At 42.4% G+C, this 19,965-nt stretch overlaps 1 protein-coding gene across 8 annotated transcripts in view; it reads right to left on the minus strand.

Annotated features, from left to right (window-relative positions):
* Positions 1 to 19,965, minus strand: part of C2_2H8orf88 (chromosome 2_2 C8orf88 homolog) — a 443,912-nt gene that overhangs the window by 67,556 nt on the left and 356,391 nt on the right. For all 8 annotated transcript variants that reach the window (XM_069218970.1, XM_069218973.1, XM_069218974.1 and 5 more), the window contains one exon: positions 10,295 to 10,360. In XM_069218970.1, coding sequence (XP_069075071.1) covers positions 10,295 to 10,360 — 66 coding nt within the window. The remainder of the gene's footprint in view (positions 1 to 10,294; positions 10,361 to 19,965) is intronic.

Here is a 19,965-nt window from a genome sequence, read left to right on the forward strand (position 1 = left end):
TGAATGGTAACACTTTGAATTGGTAATGTACTCCTTGGATTACAAACCTTAAGTATTTCCTGTGTGAACGATGTATGGGTATATGGAAGTATGCATCCTTGAGATCTAATGATGACATGTCGTCTTGTTGTTTGAGCAAGGGGATTACGTCTTGGAAGTGTTAACATGTGAAAGTGATCTGATTTGATGTAAAGATTTAGTGTTCTGAGATCTAAGATGGGTCTCAGAGTGTTGTCCTTTTTGGGTATTAGAAAATACAGGGAATAAACACCTGTTCCTTTCTGATGGTTGGGTATCATTTCTATTGCGTCTTTTTGTAACAACGCTTGGAATTCTAGTTGTAATAGATCCAAGTGTTGTTTGGACATGTTGTGTGTTCTTGGAGGCACATTTGGTGGTAATTGTAGGAATTCTATGCAATAACCATGCTGGATAATGGCTAGGACCCACGAGTCTGTAGTTATTTCCTCCCAATTTTGGTAATAATCTGTGAGTCTCCCCCCCACTGGTGTTATGTGTTGGGGATTTGTGACATTGAAGTCACTGTTTAGTTTGTGGGGTCTTTGGGCTTCGGAATTTCCCTCTGGTTTTAGGGAACTGTCCACCTCTATATTGTCCCCGAAAGCCTCCTCTTTGATACTGGCCCTGCTATGTGGGTCTGGCTTGTGAGGTTGAGGGTTCTGTGCTTTGGCCTCGAAACCCCCCTCTAAAGTGTGGCTTCCTAAATGTGCCTCTGCTCTGTGGTGAGTAGAGCGCGCCCATGGCTTTGGCCGTGTCAGTGTCCTTCTTTAGCTTCTCTATAGCTGTATCCACCTCCGGCCCAAACAACTGTTGTCCATTAAAAGGCATATTAAGCACAGCCTGTTGGATCTCTGGCTTAAATCCGGAGGTGCGGAGCCATGCGTGTCTCCGAATAGTGACTGCTGTGTTCACAGTTCTGGCGGCTGTGTCCGCTGCGTCCACTGCCGATCGTATCTAGTTGTTGGAGATACCTTGGCCCTCCTCCACCACTTGCTGTGCACGCTTTTGAAACTCCTTGGGAAGATGTTCAATAAAATGCTGCATTTCATCCCAATGAGCCCTGTCATATCTTGCCAATAAAGCCTGTGAATTGGCAATGCGCCATTAATTGTCCTCCTGTGCTGCAACTCTTGTTCCCGCTGCATCAAACTTTCTTTGTCGGGTGGTGGTGCATCCCCAGAAGTCTATGAATTTGCCCTTTTGCGTGCTGCGCCTACTACCACTCAGTCAGGTGTTAGTTGCTGCGTGATGTACACAGGGTCCATACGGGGAGGCTTGTACTTTTTTTCACCCTAGGTCTAATAGCTCTGCATTTGACAGGGTCTTGAAACACTTGTTCTGCGTGTTTTAACATCCCTGGTAACATCGGCAGACTCTGGTACTGGCTGTGTGTTGACGACAAAGTATTAAATAAAAAGTCATCCTCAATAGGTTCAGCATGCAGTGCTACATTGTGAAAAGTATCTGCTCTGGACACCACCTGCATGTAAGCAGTACTATCTTCAGGTGGTGACGGTCTTGCCGGGTAGCAGTCTGGACTATTGTCAGATACTGGTGCATCGTAGAGATCCCATGCATCTGGGTCATCCTGGGACATCCCTGTGTGCGTTGGAGATTGTATCATAGGGGGTGTTGCAATTGGTGACAGTTGCGGTGAGTGCTGTGGCGATGGTTGTGGTGAAAAACGTGGTGGAGTTTTTTCTTTTGCCACCTTTGCTTTTGGCTGTTTCTCTGTTTCTTGGAAAGCAAGTTTCCTTTTCATTTTAATAGGGCGAAGAGTTCTCATTTTCCCTGTGTCTTTTTGAATATGGAGCTTTCTTTGTGTATAGTCTGGCTCTCCCAGCTCTAATTCTTGTCCAAATTTATGGCCTTGAAGTTGGGATGACAGGCCTTGTTCCTCAGAATAGGAGCTCTGTTTCGGCTCTGAGGCTGGATGTTTCGGCACCGAAACGTTTTCCGCAGTCTTTTTCGGTTCCGAAGCCACTTTTTTTGGTTTCGGGGTGCCGATCTCTCGGTGCCAACTTTGGTCGGTTCCGGTCTCTCGGTGTCGAGTCTGGTCGGAGCCAGTATCTCGGTGGCGAGTATACTCTGTGCCGGTATCTCGACCGGAGTCGGATGTCTTCGACACGCGTGTGCCCTTTTTCGGTGCCGATGGTTGGTCACAGTGTTTACGGGTTAAGCCATGGCCTGCCGGTGGTGGCGTCACCTGGGCTTTCATTATCTTGGTGTGAGTTTTAGCCAGGGCAGTTTTACTCACGGTTTTCGCCAGCTGCTCACTTTCGGCCTCGTCCGAGTCCGAATCCGGAATGGAGTAAGTCTCCTCCTCTTCGACGTCATGTTGTCCTGACGGCGTCGACGCCATTTGAAGCCTTCGATCTTTCCGGTCCCGTAGCGTCTTTTTCGAGCGAAATGCCCGGCAGGCCTCACAGGTATCCTCTTTGTGTTCGGGGGACAAACACAAATTACAGACCAAATGCCGGTCTGTGTAAGGATACTTATTGTGGCATTCGGGGCAGAAGCGGAATGGAGTCCGTTCCATTAGCCTTGAAGACGCGCGAGGTCTGGCCGACCAGGCCCCGTCGGTGAATGGAAGCCCCAAATGGCTACCGGAGCTCTTCTTTTATTCGGTGCCGATCTGCTATAACTAACCCGATACCGAACGCAAACAATACCGTTGAGTTTTCCGAGATTTAGCTAACTTTCCGAACCGAAACACGGAGCGAAGAGGAACAAGTCTGAACCCGATGGCGGAAAGAAAACAATCTAAGATGGAGTCGACGCCCATGCGCAATGGAGCCGAAATGGGAGGAGTCCCTCGATCTCGTGACTCGAAAAGACTTCTTCGAAGAAAAACAACTTGTAACACTCCGAGCCCAACACTAGATGGCGGGATATGCACAGCATGTGTATCTGCAGCTACACATGCCATCGAACATACATATATTAATAATTATAAATAAACAGAATATAAATGTACTCTCTTGTAAGCTTTACTGTGTCTACCCATCACCATATGGCATGTCTCTATCAATCTATCCTCCGTCCCTACTCTTACTCATCCCAAACCCATTCTACTACTTTCATCTCTAAAATAACCCTGCCTAAGCTCTTCCCTCCTCTTCCACATCTAGCTCACCCAAACATCACCTTACCACCATGATCTCCCAAACAATCCTAATACATTCGCCCTCATTTATCTCACCTTGACTCATCCAAAACCCCTCCTGCTACTATGCTCTCCCTAACCCTTTCCACAGACTCTTCCATCCTCCATCTCCCCTTTACTCATTCCAAGCCTCATCGTATTGCTATAAACTCCCAATTAACACTCCTGGATTCTTTCCTCCTCTATCCCTCCATTACTCTAGTCAATCCACCTAATAAACTCACATATCCTCTGCTCAAATTAACTCATATAAATACTAAAACTGAACTCATATTTCCCTATACTAATGCACCACTAATTCCTCTTGGGCTCCGGAGTAGCGTGCTACTCACCAAAAAGCGCATCAACGTCTCGTCAGGGGTAGTAAGCGCTATATAAATGCTATTACAATACAATACAATACAATGACCACCCACCCTTAGCCATTAACAAGCGTAAAGTGTGTGCAGACATGCAGTGCAGTGAAAAATAATTTAAATGCAAGTCAACAAACCGTAGTAGCATAAATTCCCGGCAGCACAAGCAATTGTGAAACAAAACTCTGTAGTTGATATAAAAAAAATTAATTGACTAAAATAATTGCCATGCATCACAAACGTGTAGCTTCTCTGAAAGCTTTTTAGCGCTCTTTTGCTTTTTGCGCACTCAACGAAAACTCCCAATGAATAATTAATTATTAAGAAACATTGTCTCGCATTTTTCAAATTGAGAAAGAAAGCGGAGGTCAGCTTGTATTGTCGCTCTGGGTGATGAATCATTACAGCATTATACATGGTGGCCTCAGTTCTTCAGCAAACAGCCTGCCTAACAGGGATCCTCCACCAGAGATAGCTTATCAGCTACATCTCATAAACACAGCTGCCCTCGGCTCTGCTCTGTCCATCATGTTTAAATTAAACAAACAAGGATTGCAAGCTTTCAACAAGCATTTGTAATGCAATGGGTCTCGCATTTGCTCAAGTTAGAACTATTAGCATTGTATTTCCTAACAGGACTTTTCTTGCCACTTAAATTGAAAATGAAAAGTAGAACAGTTTACATAAGCGAACTGATTCAAAGTGCCATGACCGCCATGAGCACGAGGGAGAGACACAAAAAGAAAAATAAGTTTGCTTTCAGTCAAAGGTATCAGCAATTGTGCAATTATCCAAGTAATAGGGGTAAGTCTGCAAGGCGGTAACAAAACCGCCCCAAGGAGGGACAAACGTAAAGCATTTACCAATTATATCAAAAGATTTTTGAAAGGCATGCCCAGGAACGAGTGAAAGTGATGTGCGTGCAGTGAGCATGGTTTAAAGCCCACAATACTTATAACAGGTCAAAGCACTTGCGCGCTCAACCTAAAAAGCCAGTCATCTAATCGATAATCAAAGAAGTAGGCTCCAAGACTGTCATCATAGTCATCCAATGAAGCGAACACGGAGATGCTTCTGCTACAGTTCAGGAAGGAGCTCCTAGACAATATGACACCACTCTGCATTATGGTGTCAGCAAGAACTAGATCACTGGCACCAGGCAGCAAAGAGCTGCCAAATAATACAAAAGGAGCTGGTCCGATTATCACTGTGAGAGACTGTCAGCTTTCAGGCGATAATTAATACTGATTGAGAGACAATCCCGGGGCCTTGCAGTGATGGAACAAAAATGTGCAAATGCGTTAGTCTGATCGTGGATGAGTGGAACTTGGCAGTGCTGCAATGGATCTAGTCTTAAATTATTGGTAAAGTCGGGGTCCCTAAGCTCTTATACCCTGGTGCCCATTCGCGAGGTTGTAGTAGAGAAAACTTTGTGAAACAAAAGACTAGAATGGACCACAGGAAGAAGCAAAAAAAAAAAAATGGATAATTAAAAGTACAAGAGAGCACAAGGACCGGAAAATATAGAGGGCAATTTTAAGACAGAAACAGGACTAAATTTAACAAATATACAATAGACTCAGGGCATAAACAGACTCAACCGTGAATAAGATGAAAAAGGAAGCAACACAATAACGTAAACATGCAGGAAAATTAGGTTGTAAAAGTATAAAATCTACATGACAACCATCTTGAATCGGTGGAGATTCTCCAAAATGGAACCCACCTCCCGTGAACGGATAGAAAAATATTGGAAACCAGCTTCCCTAAGCGGAAAGAGGATGGGGTAAACAAAGAGTATTTTTAAAACCGACTGGCGGTCTAAAGATCGTAGACTGGTCTTTACGGCTCTAATTTTCTACAAAATCTGTGATTGGTCAGAAAAAATAAAATAACCCACCACGAGAAAGAAAGCCCACCTATCACCCAACGAACTACTGACGCCCCTCTAAAGGAAGAGATTGCTTCAATATGCGGAAGAGACTTAAAAACTGCTCTGGAAAAAAATGGCCCAGCTGCACAGGAGCCGGTGCTCGACGCTGTGGTGCTCTGGGTGGGAGCAGAAAGAGAGAGAGAGAGAGCGAGACAGAACTGCAAAAAGAGCCGCACTGATCGGAGAAGGGTCGGAATATGCTGCACCCTCTGTCCTGCCCTCCTCCCATTGATTCCGCTGTGCCTCTTAAATGGTGCCATGCTGCATTAGCTCGAGTTAGAGCTATTAGCGCTGTAAAGAAAAAAAAACGCAGCGCGATCGCACTATGTAAAATGCAGCGTGATTGTGCTATGTGGAAAGTAAACAGATAAAGTAGTCCGGACACCAGGCTGAAAACATGGAGCCTCGCATGTTTTTAGTAGTTTACCGGTGCCGTGTAGGTGGACTAAACTCAGGAAAAGGCATGACGTATGCATACCTTTCACAAATGAAAGCAAGCGGATTTTAAAAGGCAGGCCCACGAACCAATGTAAGTGACTGACGTGACATGGGTGTGGTTTGATGCCCAAAAAGAGATTACAGAATGGGACGGAGCGCTTTGCGCTCACCCATAAAAAGCAGAACCATGTGCACAGCATTATAGGCAAAGTAACTTCTTAGTGTGGGAGAGACAAAGAAGCTGCCTGCAAGGAACAGCGACAGGAGGGGGGTAGAAGAGGGGTAAACTATGAAGGAAGAGAGGAGGGAGTGGAAACAACGGGAGGCATTCAGTTACTTAGTAGGATAGGAAGAAAAGGTGCTGTTTGCTGTGAGGACAGACAGCCTTGGTGGCTAAGTGGTTTATTTATATGCAAGGCGGCTTCTCTCTGGGCCGTGCCTAAGTTTGTGGTTTAGAAAAGCAACCAAAAAAAAAAAAAATAAACACACCCATGCCACTTAATATGTAATGAATCTATGGAACAGCATCATGTGCATATCTCCTTTGTGAACGAACAGATAATGCGATAAGCACGGGCGGATAAGCCCGCCTCGCCAAGTCACTCAGTTCCAGATTTCAGTACTTACAACGCGCCTGTTGAAATCCATGGAAGCAACACTTGCAGGGGTGGGGTTAATATAACAATACCGATGCTGCTTCAAATGCACACAAATCTTTAAACGCTCATAGAGACTGAAATCGCCTAGAAGTAGTTAACCCAGCAACAAAGCACTTCATGAAAACATTGACAATTTAGACGAGTAGTAATGCTGGAGGATATTTCCGGACTGCTGAAAGAATGTAAATTAGGCAGCCATGCACCCAGACCGCCAGTCACACTAACATTCAAGCAATCACTTTGAAGTCAGACAAGAAAAAAGGCGCTCTCAGAAAACAGGGTATGGCATTTGCTCTCCGTCTTTTAATGCACTGCAAATGTGACCAGATAACACTCAGTGAACCTCAAGCATTCGGTGAACCACAAGCACTCCTCTTAAGTGCTCTAGATGGAAATCTTAAGTAGTTCCTGAACAGAGGACATAAATGGTGACCAGTGTGTTTATACAGTAGTTGGTCGGCGCGCTAGGAGAGGGCTCAAGAATGTGAAAGGCATGACAAATGCACACCCAGGACAAATGGTAACAAGCATTTGCAAAGCAATGGGTCTCGCGTTTGCTTGAGCTCGAGCAATTAGCATTGTAAACTCCTAACCGGACTTTTCTTGCCACATAAATTGAAAATGAAAATAAAACAGGTTCACAAACCTAACTGGACTTTCCTTGCCATATAAACTGAAAAGTTTCACAAAAGCAAACTGACGGCCACCGTCAGTGCAAAGCAGACTCACTCGTAGTGAAACCTATCGTCAAAAGTGCAATTATCCATGTAACCGGCAAAAGTGCAATTATCTACGTAACCAGCAAAAGTGCAATTAACTATGTAAAAGGGTCGATGTCATGCAAAGCGCTCGACTTCTGCAAAGCGAGATCGCGCTGCGAAAAAAGAGAAAAATGTAGTCCAGAAACCGGACGGAAAACTTTGCACCTCGTATGTTTTCAGTACTTGGTCGCTGCCCTCGAGAAGGGCTAAACACTGGAAAAGGCATGACTTATGCATGCCTTTAACTAATGAAAGCAAGCAGATTTTAAAAGGCAAGCCCACGAACCAACGAAAGAGACTGACATGACATGGGTGTGGTTTAAAGCCCCAAAGAGAGATTATAACATGGGACGGAGCGCTTTGCAATCGCCCTTAAAAATAAAAAACAATAGGTGAGTGACGTTGGAGCCAGCCAATTGCTCCCCGGTGAGTGGGCTGAAGCCCCTAAACTGGATACAGCATGTCTCAGCTCGAAACAGCGCATGCGCGCCATCCAGAGCCGAGACCTAAAAACTGAGTGTGATGAAGATGAAGAGCAGTACTACACAGCAAATGGTTTCGCAATATTTAGCTAAGTGAAAAATAGGTAAGCAAATAAATTTAAGAATCGAGATCAACGCTATTTGCCCAAAATCTTGGATTTTTCAATAAGGTTTCCAAGCTCAAAGATCAACCACATACGATTCCCCAACCTCTACAAAATGTAAAGATAACCAAAAGATGCGATTGTTTTTGTCTAAAGCCTATATGTGCTGCGTAAGGAAGCGTATTTGCTTCACACAGTTCATGCATTTTAAATTAATTTTCAATGCAACGAAAATAAAGTATTTAGAAACGAGTTTCAACCGGCGGGATAATGTTTGGCTCAAAACCATCTACATATACTGTGCAGACATTTCTAAATATATGTCCAGATAGGAGGCAAGCATTATGCAGGAGTCTCTTATTGCAATTTCTCACAGCACTACAGTAGTGGCTTAGCAACAACAAAATATGAGATTGATGTCCTTTCATATTGCCTCTGAGCTCCACATTCCTTCTGTTTTAAGGAGCTCCTCAATAATTCCATCCAAGTTCACTGAAATATAACATGAGTTTTGGAAGAATGTTTTTATTTAAAAGAATTTTTGGTTTTCGGGAAAGCTTAAAAGAACTTTACTGAAGTGTTACTAATTTATGGTAACTTAGAATGGCAACATATACATTATGTTTTCTACGTTTTAAGCTTCATACGGTACAGCAATTAACCCAGAGTAAAAGTGTATATGGGTTTTAATTTTACATATAGGTTTTATTTTGACATGCCAAGTCAATTATTCTGTTTTTCGGGATCAGGTGCACACACGCTCAAAACAACGCAACGGTTGGTTTTGTGTGCCACAGAGCCTGGCACGAGCACAGTAAAAGTAGAGAGCTCATCGAGAGGACCCTCACGCGTCGCTTATGCAGTCAGTGGACGCATGCGCATTCGTTGAGGGAGCGCAAGGTACCACAACAGGGAGATGGTAATGACTGACGTCATTGTGTAGCATGAGCGAGGATTGGTTGCTAGACATCACAAAAACAAGAACATATTGATTTCAGCACTAAAAAGTGGCTTCTAATGAGGATGCAGACCTGCTGCTGACAGATATCATATTACTGATAACACACACACACACACAGATGCAAACAACAGTGAACAACCTAGTGACACTTTCAGTAATCATAGACCCCATTATGCCTGCACTAGCACTTGGCAGTTGACAATTCATTAATGTTGGACTCAGTAACAACTGAAGTCTGTCAGCGGTGGAGACTACTCTATCTCCGCTGCTGGTGTACATCTCCGATGGCCCGATGGCGTAAGGCCATCTGATGCTTGGCCATTTGACAGTCTGCACGATTTACAGTGGGTGTCAAATAGGCAGTTTTCACTATCCGTCACCGCCAGGTAATGATCCCCACGTCTCCTAGGGCAAGAGGGTCATTGTATGTTTTTAACCATAAAAAGAGAAATCCTGCTATTGAAAAAAATATACATATATTGAAGTTTTGCCATACGGTTCTGTCATGTTGCAGGCCGTTCATAAAACATTCCATTTATTGACAGGAACTGCCATAACGGCGGTTCCTGCCAATGCAAGAGATTACCGCACAGCCAGCAAAAACCTCTAAATTCAGTGGACAGAGTACCTTAGGCATGCCAGTAGTCAAGTACTCCTCCATGCTGAAGGTACAAACTCCATAAGCCAAACTCTAAATGAGGCTGTAAAAGTTGGGATATTATTCATTCACAGTGTTTAAAAAGTCATAGGCATCTGATCCAAAAGTATTCATCACTACATTTCAGTGTGTCCTACTTCTATCCCTACATCAAGGTTCTGCCTTCAATTACACACTGTGGGTAGAGGAAGGGAGGCTGTAAATCGGATGGCATAAACAACTTCATCTCACTAGCAGATTAAAAATCTCCTACCATGTAAGAATTGGTTTTGATAGAAAAGCAGCATGGCTAGGTTGTGGAGCTAATGCCCACCATCTCGGACATAGTGGCTGCCCTCCTTATCCCTAGGGATGGGAAAACAGATAGCATCACTCCATACACAAAGCATCACTCCATACACAAAGACACCATGGCGGTTCTTGGGATTACCTACCTTGGAATGATGAAGCACCACATGAAAAAGGACAAAAAGCATGTATGTGGTACCGACAAAGAACACCCTTTGGAACTATTACCTACATCCAGATGACAACAATTATATCAATGCTACTGTACATACAGTAAGTCAAAGTTACAAAGGAATAAACAAAGAATATGGTGATTTTCTGGGACAAGAGTCTACATTTGCAATAAAAAAGAAGATCAAAGAGTTTAACCCATGGTGATGAGTAATGCTTCTAAGGAGACACAGAGTTAAAACTACTACTAACAATGTCATCATGAAGGGGTAAAACAGTTTTTTTAAGGAACACACCTTGTATAAATGTTTGTCCTCTTCCTCCTCTTGATCCACTGGTTCCATTATTTCCATGTCTTTGATCTAGAATGGAGAAGCTAACAGTAAATATGGTTCCAGTTTCATCCATATACCTAAAAACAGCCATGAAGACCTACAAAGAAGTACAATTCTTCAAATTCACTTTTACTAATCATTGCTCGTCATTGGATGAACTAGCATCCTTCATGTTACACGAATTGTAAACTGGGAGTTAAAATACCTAGAAAATGCACTACTGACAGACGGAATTCAGAAGAAGTTGGAAACTTTGTGGAAGATTAATCGGTTACTAAATTGGTGGTGGCAAATTCATTCCTTCTGTTGCAGTTACCCCTCTGCTGCTCCTCAAGTAATTATTCTCAAGGCTAAAGTGCCTAATGCTTCTATGAGGAGTTGGTAAAATCTAATTCACTAGGGAAGTGATCATTTGAGACAGGCCAGATGACCGTGACTTATACTAAGGAGGCATGTAGAGGGTAGCAGTAATGGAATTAAATGGAAATTACAATTGAATACAATTACTTCAGAGGCTTCCACTTCCCTATTCACGAGTAGCCTACATTAATTAGTATCCAACATACATGTATCCAACCATAGCGGCAAAAAATCTTCTGACAGTGGGATGTGCTTTACTATATTAAAACTATAATTAGTTTCTATCTCTTGTGGCACCTCCGAGTTATCCTGTTCTGGGCCCCATATCAGATGATCCTTTGGTCTTCCTTTATCCAATATCTCTCAGATTTCTCAGCTGCTTATAGTGGTCTGTATCGTACTAGCTCACACACCTACCACTCTGCTGGTTGATGTGTGGTTCAATAGGATTTTACACTTGGTAGCAATGGAGAATATCTCTTTAACGTGGGATATCTCTGCTGGATTCACTGACGTTTTGGGCCCTTCATAGAGCCGTAGTTTGATGACCCACAGAATACTGGGACATGAGTTTTCATGTATAGAATTTTCTCCACTAACTGACCTATTATTTTAACTTGGAATGTACAGTTTCCTTAATTATGCTTGAATCACCTTTTAGTTGTCATGCACTAACCATTAATTTGCATTTACTGTACAATCTATTTTCACTTATTGCAGTATAGGTTCTGTTATGGTTCTGCAGCATCAATTATATTCAGGTAACTGATTTACTAAGTATTAAGTCACTTGACTGACCCCCTGACAATTATACCAGAACCACTGATCTGATTTGGTATCCAAATGTCAAGTGTGTTAATATTTAACAGAGCATTATTTCAATGTGTGCTTCAATAAAAATGTTTAAAAAACGAGCGCCCCCCCCAGTTTTCTCCTGCTCTTTCCTCCATCATTTATACCCAACTGGTGAAAGTGTGCATACATATCTGAAGCAATTTTCATCTAGTTTAAAGTTACACCCACTGCTGAGAGATGCGTTTTCTACTAGCCCCCTTATTCCTTTACCAGGTTTTAAACTGAAGACTGTCAAGCTACTCTACTAACCACTCAAGTACATCTGACTACCTTTCCTGCATCCCTAAATCATATTCCCCTTGGTTTATACTGCCTTACTGACTACTCTAGACTACCCTGCCTTGAACCATACAGTCTCCTATTAGTTTACCCACTTCCCTCTTAACGTCAATTGTTACCGACATGGATTAACTTCTCTGCATCATTCCCAATTCACTATATTTCAAGCAGCAGGTTAACTGAACCAACAATCTGCTTCCCAGAATCTCGCATTTTGCCTATGGAATACAAAAACTGTACATAAAGAACACTTTCAAAATTAATTTGGCACTCGGTCTACCAATGCCAGTGGTGCTTTTTAAATCTTTTCCCCTATCTCTGGTTACACCGCTCTGTGATTTGGGAATATAACTGCCTAACTTCAATTGCCCATAATGCTTGGTGCTGCATTCCTCTATCTTTGGCCTGGCCCTGATGATGTGTTCTCCAATGAGCTCCACTCATTCCGTGTTATACTTTCCACCACTGCTCCACCTAATATGGGAACCTCACGCTTGACACACATAACCCTATTCAGGTGCTAGATAAGGTCATCAAGCTGTCCACCCATGTCCTTCAAATATTAACTGCCCACTCAATGCCATGAAAACCCATCAGACCTAGTCTATCTTTAGAAAACTCCCTAATGTTCCCCACCCTATCGGCCAACATCTGCCACTTCAACCAGTTCACCCACATCATAAGATGCCCTAGTAACGTTGCCCAACACTTTCACTTCAAGAAAATCTTTATCCTGATCCACCCCTTTACACCTAGATTCCATTCACCCGCCACTCTCTTCTGTCTAAACCTACTCTGGTCGGCCCCCCATAACTCAGCTAGCCTGTTTAACTCAGGTAAAAGCAGTGTTTGAAGCACTCCATTCTCTAATTAGCGCTTTACTCATTCTTCTCATCCACAAATGTAATCATCCAACACGTTTTAGAAATGAGGACCTGCACATGACCAACATTTTTAGAACTTACTGTCCTAGCTGACCCACTGCCTACAAACATTAACCCGAGTCAGCATCCAAGTTTTGACAGGCAGTGATTCAGTGTCTGTCTGAAAAAATAAACAACTTCAAGGCCTGGGCTGTTGAAAATTAACTCCAAAATTTGTGGCTAACCACTTGACTGGGTTAGCAAAAATGCATTATGTTGTCTGGTGTTGACTGATGAAAGTCAATGCAAAATCTTCCTGGCATTTCAGTCAGTATGTTCATGAGGTCATCAATTGGGAATGGCCTACCCAACTCTGTAACACGTTGTAATGAAAAATGGTTGTGTCATAAGTAGCCTCCTCTACTTCATTTAAATACATACATTATTTGAATCTAACTTTCCTAAGGATGCATTTTTAAAGTTCTTTATTTTGAGCTAGTAGCTGCTGAAAAAAACGGACTAAAACACTCTAAATCATTCTGGTGGAGCCCGTTGGCCTCTCCTACAACTGACAGGGTGCATCATAATAGCAAATATAAAAAGGTGAGTTGGCATAAAGTCAGATTAGTGAGGAAATCTGTCCTAACATCCGGCACCAGTCCTTGAAGGTCAGGACTATGCAGAGAAGTCGGGCCTAGATCTTGAATCTGACAGGGAAAAAAATTGTTGTTGGTTAGTCATGGGATTTATTTGACTAACAATGTTTCTTTGCATACTTACAGGCAAAACCTTTTCTCATAGCAGGAAAAAAAAAAATCGAGCAGCCTGGAAAGTTGCACTACCCACCTCCCCCTAAACACAAATGTATATTTCCTTGCAGCTGAGCTGCCAATGCCATTAATACTTCTAATTTCCTGACCAGACTCAGAAAGGAATTCCTGAAAAATAGTTATTTATTAATATTATCAATTGAATTTGAAACAGTAGAGGCAATTAAGAGAATTCCTGTCCTATCAGTGTATCGATAAAGGGCCAATTTGTAGGTCTCAGCTAGACAGCTCATGCACTGTCTACAAGAGACATGTTGCATACACTTTGTGGGCTTCAGACAGCTCATCGGCTTCCCTTTTGATGGCTCCATTGTCACTCTCCTTTTTTTTCTCTCCTTTCGTCCATGGCATGCATGTGTCATGCCTTTTCTTGACCCCAAGAGCATGGACCAATTACTCCTATTCATCCACTGCTCAGACTTTAGTATCTGCTTTAGGAATTACTTTTTAATTTGTTAAAGAGCACTTAATACAATCGCTTGAGTTTTCACTGGTTCTGAGCTGCGCTAACATGCCTGTAAATCTTGTTCTTATCTTGTCACATTTGCTGTGCAATCAAAGACCAAGGTCATATGTCCCTAACCCCCTTCCGCTTCACTGCTTGAATACGCTTTGATTTTATATATACATTTTGCTTACAATGATTACTTGCATCAGTTTATGGGAGCTGTTGCTGTTGCCGCCAGGTTTCATTCAAAGACCAAGATCAAATGTCAGACGCTGTTTTCACAGGGAGCCTGTTCCGTGCCTAAACGCTCTCCCGCTTTGCTGGTTCTTACTGCTTGTTTTCTGTTGTGTTCATCACACTTCTGACAGGCGGAGAATCAGAGCTGGAAAGTAGCCTGAGCCTCAGAAGAAATGTACAACGTATTGCTAATCCAGCTCCTCGATATTGTTATCTTAAAATCACGAACCAATTTGTGCCAAGTGTAATCCTAAATTATTGAAATTATTGTGGCATCAGGGGAAGGTTCACTTGTATTTACATTTTTGTGAAAACAAACTATTAGCTCCCACTGCTGATTTTCAAGACTAATAGGCGTGCCATCAAGCAAACCAATCATCAATACTGTCTTGTTCCACGATGGAAGCTTGACTTTGATGATGCTTCCCATATAGGTGTGCATTGTGTTTTCATGGGCATAGTGGCTGGCCGGAGTAAGTGGCAGCAAGATCTTTGATGGTGGATGTCGCCTAGGGTGCAAAGAAATCAACAGAAGGGGAAGCAGGGAGGAGACAGAGGAGAGCGAAACAGCAACTCTAGGTAAGCCATCCAGTTGGAGACCTCACCCTGCAGTCACAGGCAAACCTGCCAACTTGAAAAAAATAATTTACAGTGTGAGAATGGGACGTGGCTTGGAGGGGACGGGGCTTGGAGGGGACGGGGCTTTGTGCCTTGAACTACCTGACAGACCCGTCTGCCTCCATCCTCTTCCCCCATTGACCTCTCAAAAAAGCCAAAAACGAAAGGCTGTTGAAGCTGGTGCCAATGTCCTGGGGTTTTAATGGACATCAGCTGCTTACAGCCTCAAACGACGAGCAGGAAATTCACTCTTTGCAATGGTTTCCAACTCGCCTTGCTGGACACTGTGTGATATCAGCTCCTCATAGAGTGACCGGGTGAAGGGAGCGATATTGTGTGACATCAGTCACCCGGCTCTTTTAAAGATGGCGGACGAATGTATGTCTTGCCATTCGCTTTTCAGAGCCATGTACTCGAGCTCCGTTTTCGTACACTAGTCATTTCGGGACGAGAGGTGAGTGGGGGCTGCAGATTGTTTTATGCGCTGATAGCGCAGTTAGGTGTCTTGGACGTTATTATGGATACACATTCTCAACGTTTAAAATTGTGTTCATTTTTATTGCTTTAGGTGTCAGTTACACACCTTTGCGTTGCACGGACCCACATGCATGTGGTCAACTTTCGGTAGGTTTATTGTGATCGACTTTGGGTGAATCCACAGGGTGTTTTTATAATCTTATTTATTATTTCACGTTTTTATTTTGTTTTGTGCTTTGTTATTGAAAAATAATCTATTGTGTCAACAGAGTTGGATGTATTGATTTGTTATGAATTCCGGGATACTGAGGATTCCCGTGCTATACCCATTTTAGGTATGGTTTGCTTTACCTTAGGTCACTGTGGTTATATTTGGGACTTTTGCACATATTGGGTTTGCGGGATGATACTATTTTTATTTATGGAAGTATTCAGGTAGTAGTGTACTTCCTTTTTCTTAGGGTCGGTTGTGGGTCCAGGTTTAGAGGTCGTTTTTGAATTTTTTCTATCTAGTACTATTTATATTCTTTTTTCTACTCGCGGGCTGTGCCGTGGTTCCTCCCTTTCATTTCCAAACTAGGTGGGGCTGATTTTGGGTTTACTTTAACATTATATTGACATATTGGGTTGTATAATCAGAAGTTTAGATTTCATTGGTAACCGTGTTAATTATTACGGGTTGTCTTGTTTGTTATGTGATGTTGATTTAAGCAAGTTCTGTGTATCATGTTTAATGTATGTTTGGATTTATGGCTGTATATTATTATTATATATATATATCTTTTATATGTTTGATATTCTTTGCAGCCTTGAGAAAGTCATGGGGAATATTCTCTCCCATGACGAAACACGTGTTGGCTGTTTCTGTTTCTCATTAAAGATGGATTCTTCACTTCAAGGACTACACTGGATTTCTGTTCACATATATGTCTCATGTGCAATGGATTATTGAAATTATGAATTTGAGAATTAGAAATTACTGGCCCTATAGTCATCAATTTATTTACGAGTACCTTGGTCTCTGTGTAAATATCTTTGAGGTGTGCTGTGAGCCACTAGGCTGTTCGTCTTTAAATTTGCTGAGGGTCAAATTGAATCGAGACTGGCTGTTGGAGGTATATGATAAAAGTTACCGCCCTAAACTTTAAAAGTGCTCTCGTAAAGTGATGCTGCCTTTAGCTTCTGATATTATTCTACAAGTTTTGTTAGGCCCTAATAAGCTAAAATTGGAGTTGAGTGTTGTCAGGTCCTCAAGGTTAACCAGTGAATAACATTGTTGTGACGAAGGAGCCTTAACTCATTAATACATTTACATTCCTGATCGAGGTACGTGACCTTCACTTGTTAGGAAATCATCCCTACAGGCTATGAAGCCCGTGTTCAGGCAGCAACAGTGCAAGAGTGGAGTTTTCATGTCTTGACTCTGCAGCTGCCAATCAATTCAAATGTTTCATTGCCCCTTACTATGTCCTGAGGACCGTTTATTGTGTAGCCTCTTTTTTCTTTGAAGGCTGTCCCTACACCCTTCCTCTCTTTTACAGCATGCACTGAGGTCTGATCGATTCTCCGCGTTGCACTGAAAATCTGGTGGTGCTTGAACCCTTATGAAAATACTGTTAGAATGATTAACTTCATTGAAGGACTTGTGTAAAAGAAATAAACATGGAGACTGTGGATGAATCGCCTATCCTGGCCAGAGGCTGCCCTCAAAACACGAATGAATCTACATCACTAGGTAAACCTGTCTGCCATAAATCCACCCACTGCATGTCATGCAGACGAAATATACCTTCCCTCAACGGTGGGTGCTACCTTACCCTTTCGAAATACCAATAAAGCGAAGCATAAAATAGTCAAGGCATCAGGACCACATGTCAGTGAGAAAAACTTTGAAATGGAATATCAAATGCCTTGCGTACAAGCCATGTTTAGTTCGCAACAACAATTATCAACAGTTAAATTCCAGCTGTATATAAAGCCTCAAGAGTTTTCACATCATTACATGACAGTCACTCCATCTCGTAAATCTGCAGGGCTGGTACAAAGAGCTTTCTCTTTTCAGGCCGGAATATTTTTTAATTCCAGTCCAAAAACACTTTAGTAACTGCGAGTATTTCTCAATTTCAGAAATGTCTCTTTTTAGTATAGTAGAAATCAGACCCACACGGTTTCCATTCCCAAGCATGGATAAAGGTAAAACAAATCAAATAGAAAAGGAAATATGCCAAAAAAAGAGTATTGCTTTAAACAGTTAAATAATTTTTACAATCGTATTAATAAAGGTAAATCAATGATTAGGGAGATGAACGATGGAGGAAGGTTTTAATTAGTCGGGAAACATTCACCTTCCACGGGCATTACCAGAGAATTAGAACCCGAGATATTCGACCCATAATGGTGAGTATCACCAGCATACTGATGTATGTATATTTCAAGTTTCAATAGCACTGCTACAATACAATCCACACAAAGGCTGACAAGTATCCCTGAGAAGTTTGAGCTCTGGGGAACTTCACAGGGAACCGGTGAGGGTTCAGAGAGAGAGTTCCCAAACGTTACTGGCTGGAATCTGTTTATCAGGCATGGCCTAAACCAGCACAGAACTGGGTTTCTAATTCCCATTTTTGTTAGGGATACTAAGAAAGCTGTCTTTATCAAAAGTATCAAACGAAGTCAATAGGTTGGAACTTGCAGGCATTAATAACCTTTGTAAAATAGGTGCATGGTGCCATCAAGTATACGTAAGAGAATGGTTTCAGTGCTGAGGCCACGAGAAAAACACGTCTGAAAGTCAGCCATGAGATAGAATTTTACTGGGCAACCAACACGTTGGATGGCAACATACCTCTCAAGAATCTCGTCCAAGGGAGAGAATGCAGCAAAAAATCTAAAGTCTTCTACCAGTTCACGGGGTCAGCTTTTTTAGACAAACGTTCCATTACTTTTTTGTGGGCACATCGAACTTCAGGGCAGGCATTAATAATATCGAGCACGTGTAGTAAGGGGCAAGGACCATTCCTTTATCAGGGAGGGTGGAATTAGCTCGGCAGAGTAAAGCAAACGTTTGGTGTCATCAATCAATTCCCTAATGGTGTTAAGGTGTAATAAGAGCGAATCTGTTCCAGGACGCCCAGTTCTAAAGGTATCTTGTTTTCATGTAGCAAGGAGCAGAGCATCCACCTCTTTCCTGATTTCGACCCTGGGAGTGTGTTTACTGGAGAGGCAGAGGATTGTTTACAGTTTTCTGAGAACATCACATTTGGGGCAGTTGCTTGTACTCAAGTTTCGACCCCTGGCAGAAATATTTCGTTGTAAGTATGTTTTGTGCAGGTTTCTAACTGAAAGTAACTTGCGAAGATTATTCTCAGTGGGGTTTCAAGAACAAGCTCAATGGCCCGGGGGGACTTAGCGTTTGACATTAAAATAATATTGGAGGAGTGGGCATTCGTTTTCGTTTGTTTTAGTTTGAGAAAGAAGACGCACAAGTGCTTAAGAAGCAGAGGAGTTCTTCACTGCAGTGTGTAAGTAGCGTAGTCAAGTCAGAGTTTATGTCAGTGGTGATATAGGCAAACAGTGCTGAAACTATGGCATGTTACTAATGTGCTTGATGTGTTGAGCTGAAGGGGCCCGATATGTGCGGCAGCCACATATAAAGAATACGCTCAAGGTGACTTAAGCCCACTATTACAGGTTCATATATCGGAAATCATGTGTATTGGTGGGGGGAGATGGGGCTATTAGGTTTATAAGAGAGCCTTCACTATGTAGGAGTTGTGACCATTAGTGAAACTGGCCACTGTGTCGACCACATGTCCTGCAGTCAAACTACTAGGGTTGGTGTTAAAATGGGAAATATGTCCAGCGCTGTAAGGGCAGATCACAGTGATAGCTGGTTAAAGTAGCTGAGTGATGACATTTACGATTATGAGGATTACCTTGAACGGACAACGTTTTTTTTTTTTTTTTGAGTTAGGGAAGTAATAGCTTGAGTCTATGTTGAACTAGGAGTACTGCGGGTACCCAAAAATGTTAGACTGGCTGGACCATGCATTTATCTGCGATCCAGGTCCCCGTTTTTAGACTGACGAGTGCTCTTTTCATAACCACGATAAACTACTGAGGAAAAAAATAATCAAAAGGTTAGAAATTACTGGACCTATCCATAACCGAGACAGTACCGTGTCATGATAAATACATTCTAACTTGTATTTAGCCAACATGATCAATCCCACAAGTAATATCATTTTAAAGGTTATGTGTTCATATAGGGATTCTTTGGGAATAAGAAAATAAGTTACTTACCTGTAACTGTGAATCTCCAGAATTGGAATTGTTCATAGATTTACATGGTTGAATCATTCCCCGTCGCCAAGATGGGAGTCCCCTGGTACGTTACAATAGCTATGCAATGATAACTAAAGTGTATGAAAGCCTAAGGCCTCCCACTTTAGCAGTCTATCTTTGTCAATTTGAGAAAAGAGACCAAAACTAGGTTGCAGCCAATCAGGCTGCCCTTCCCTCTAGAATACTCCTGTGAGACGCTCCAGTCCCTCAGATTTTCCAAAGCACGAGTGCTGAAGTACCTGAGGTAGATAACGTGTAATGGTGAGCTTCTGGGGGGGGGGGGGATTGCAATACTGGAGACACCACAGTGTAAGTAACTGT

The sequence above is a fragment of the Pleurodeles waltl genome, chromosome 2_2 (assembly GCF_031143425.1).
Source record: "Pleurodeles waltl isolate 20211129_DDA chromosome 2_2, aPleWal1.hap1.20221129, whole genome shotgun sequence".
NCBI lineage: Eukaryota > Metazoa > Chordata > Amphibia > Caudata > Salamandridae > Pleurodeles > Pleurodeles waltl.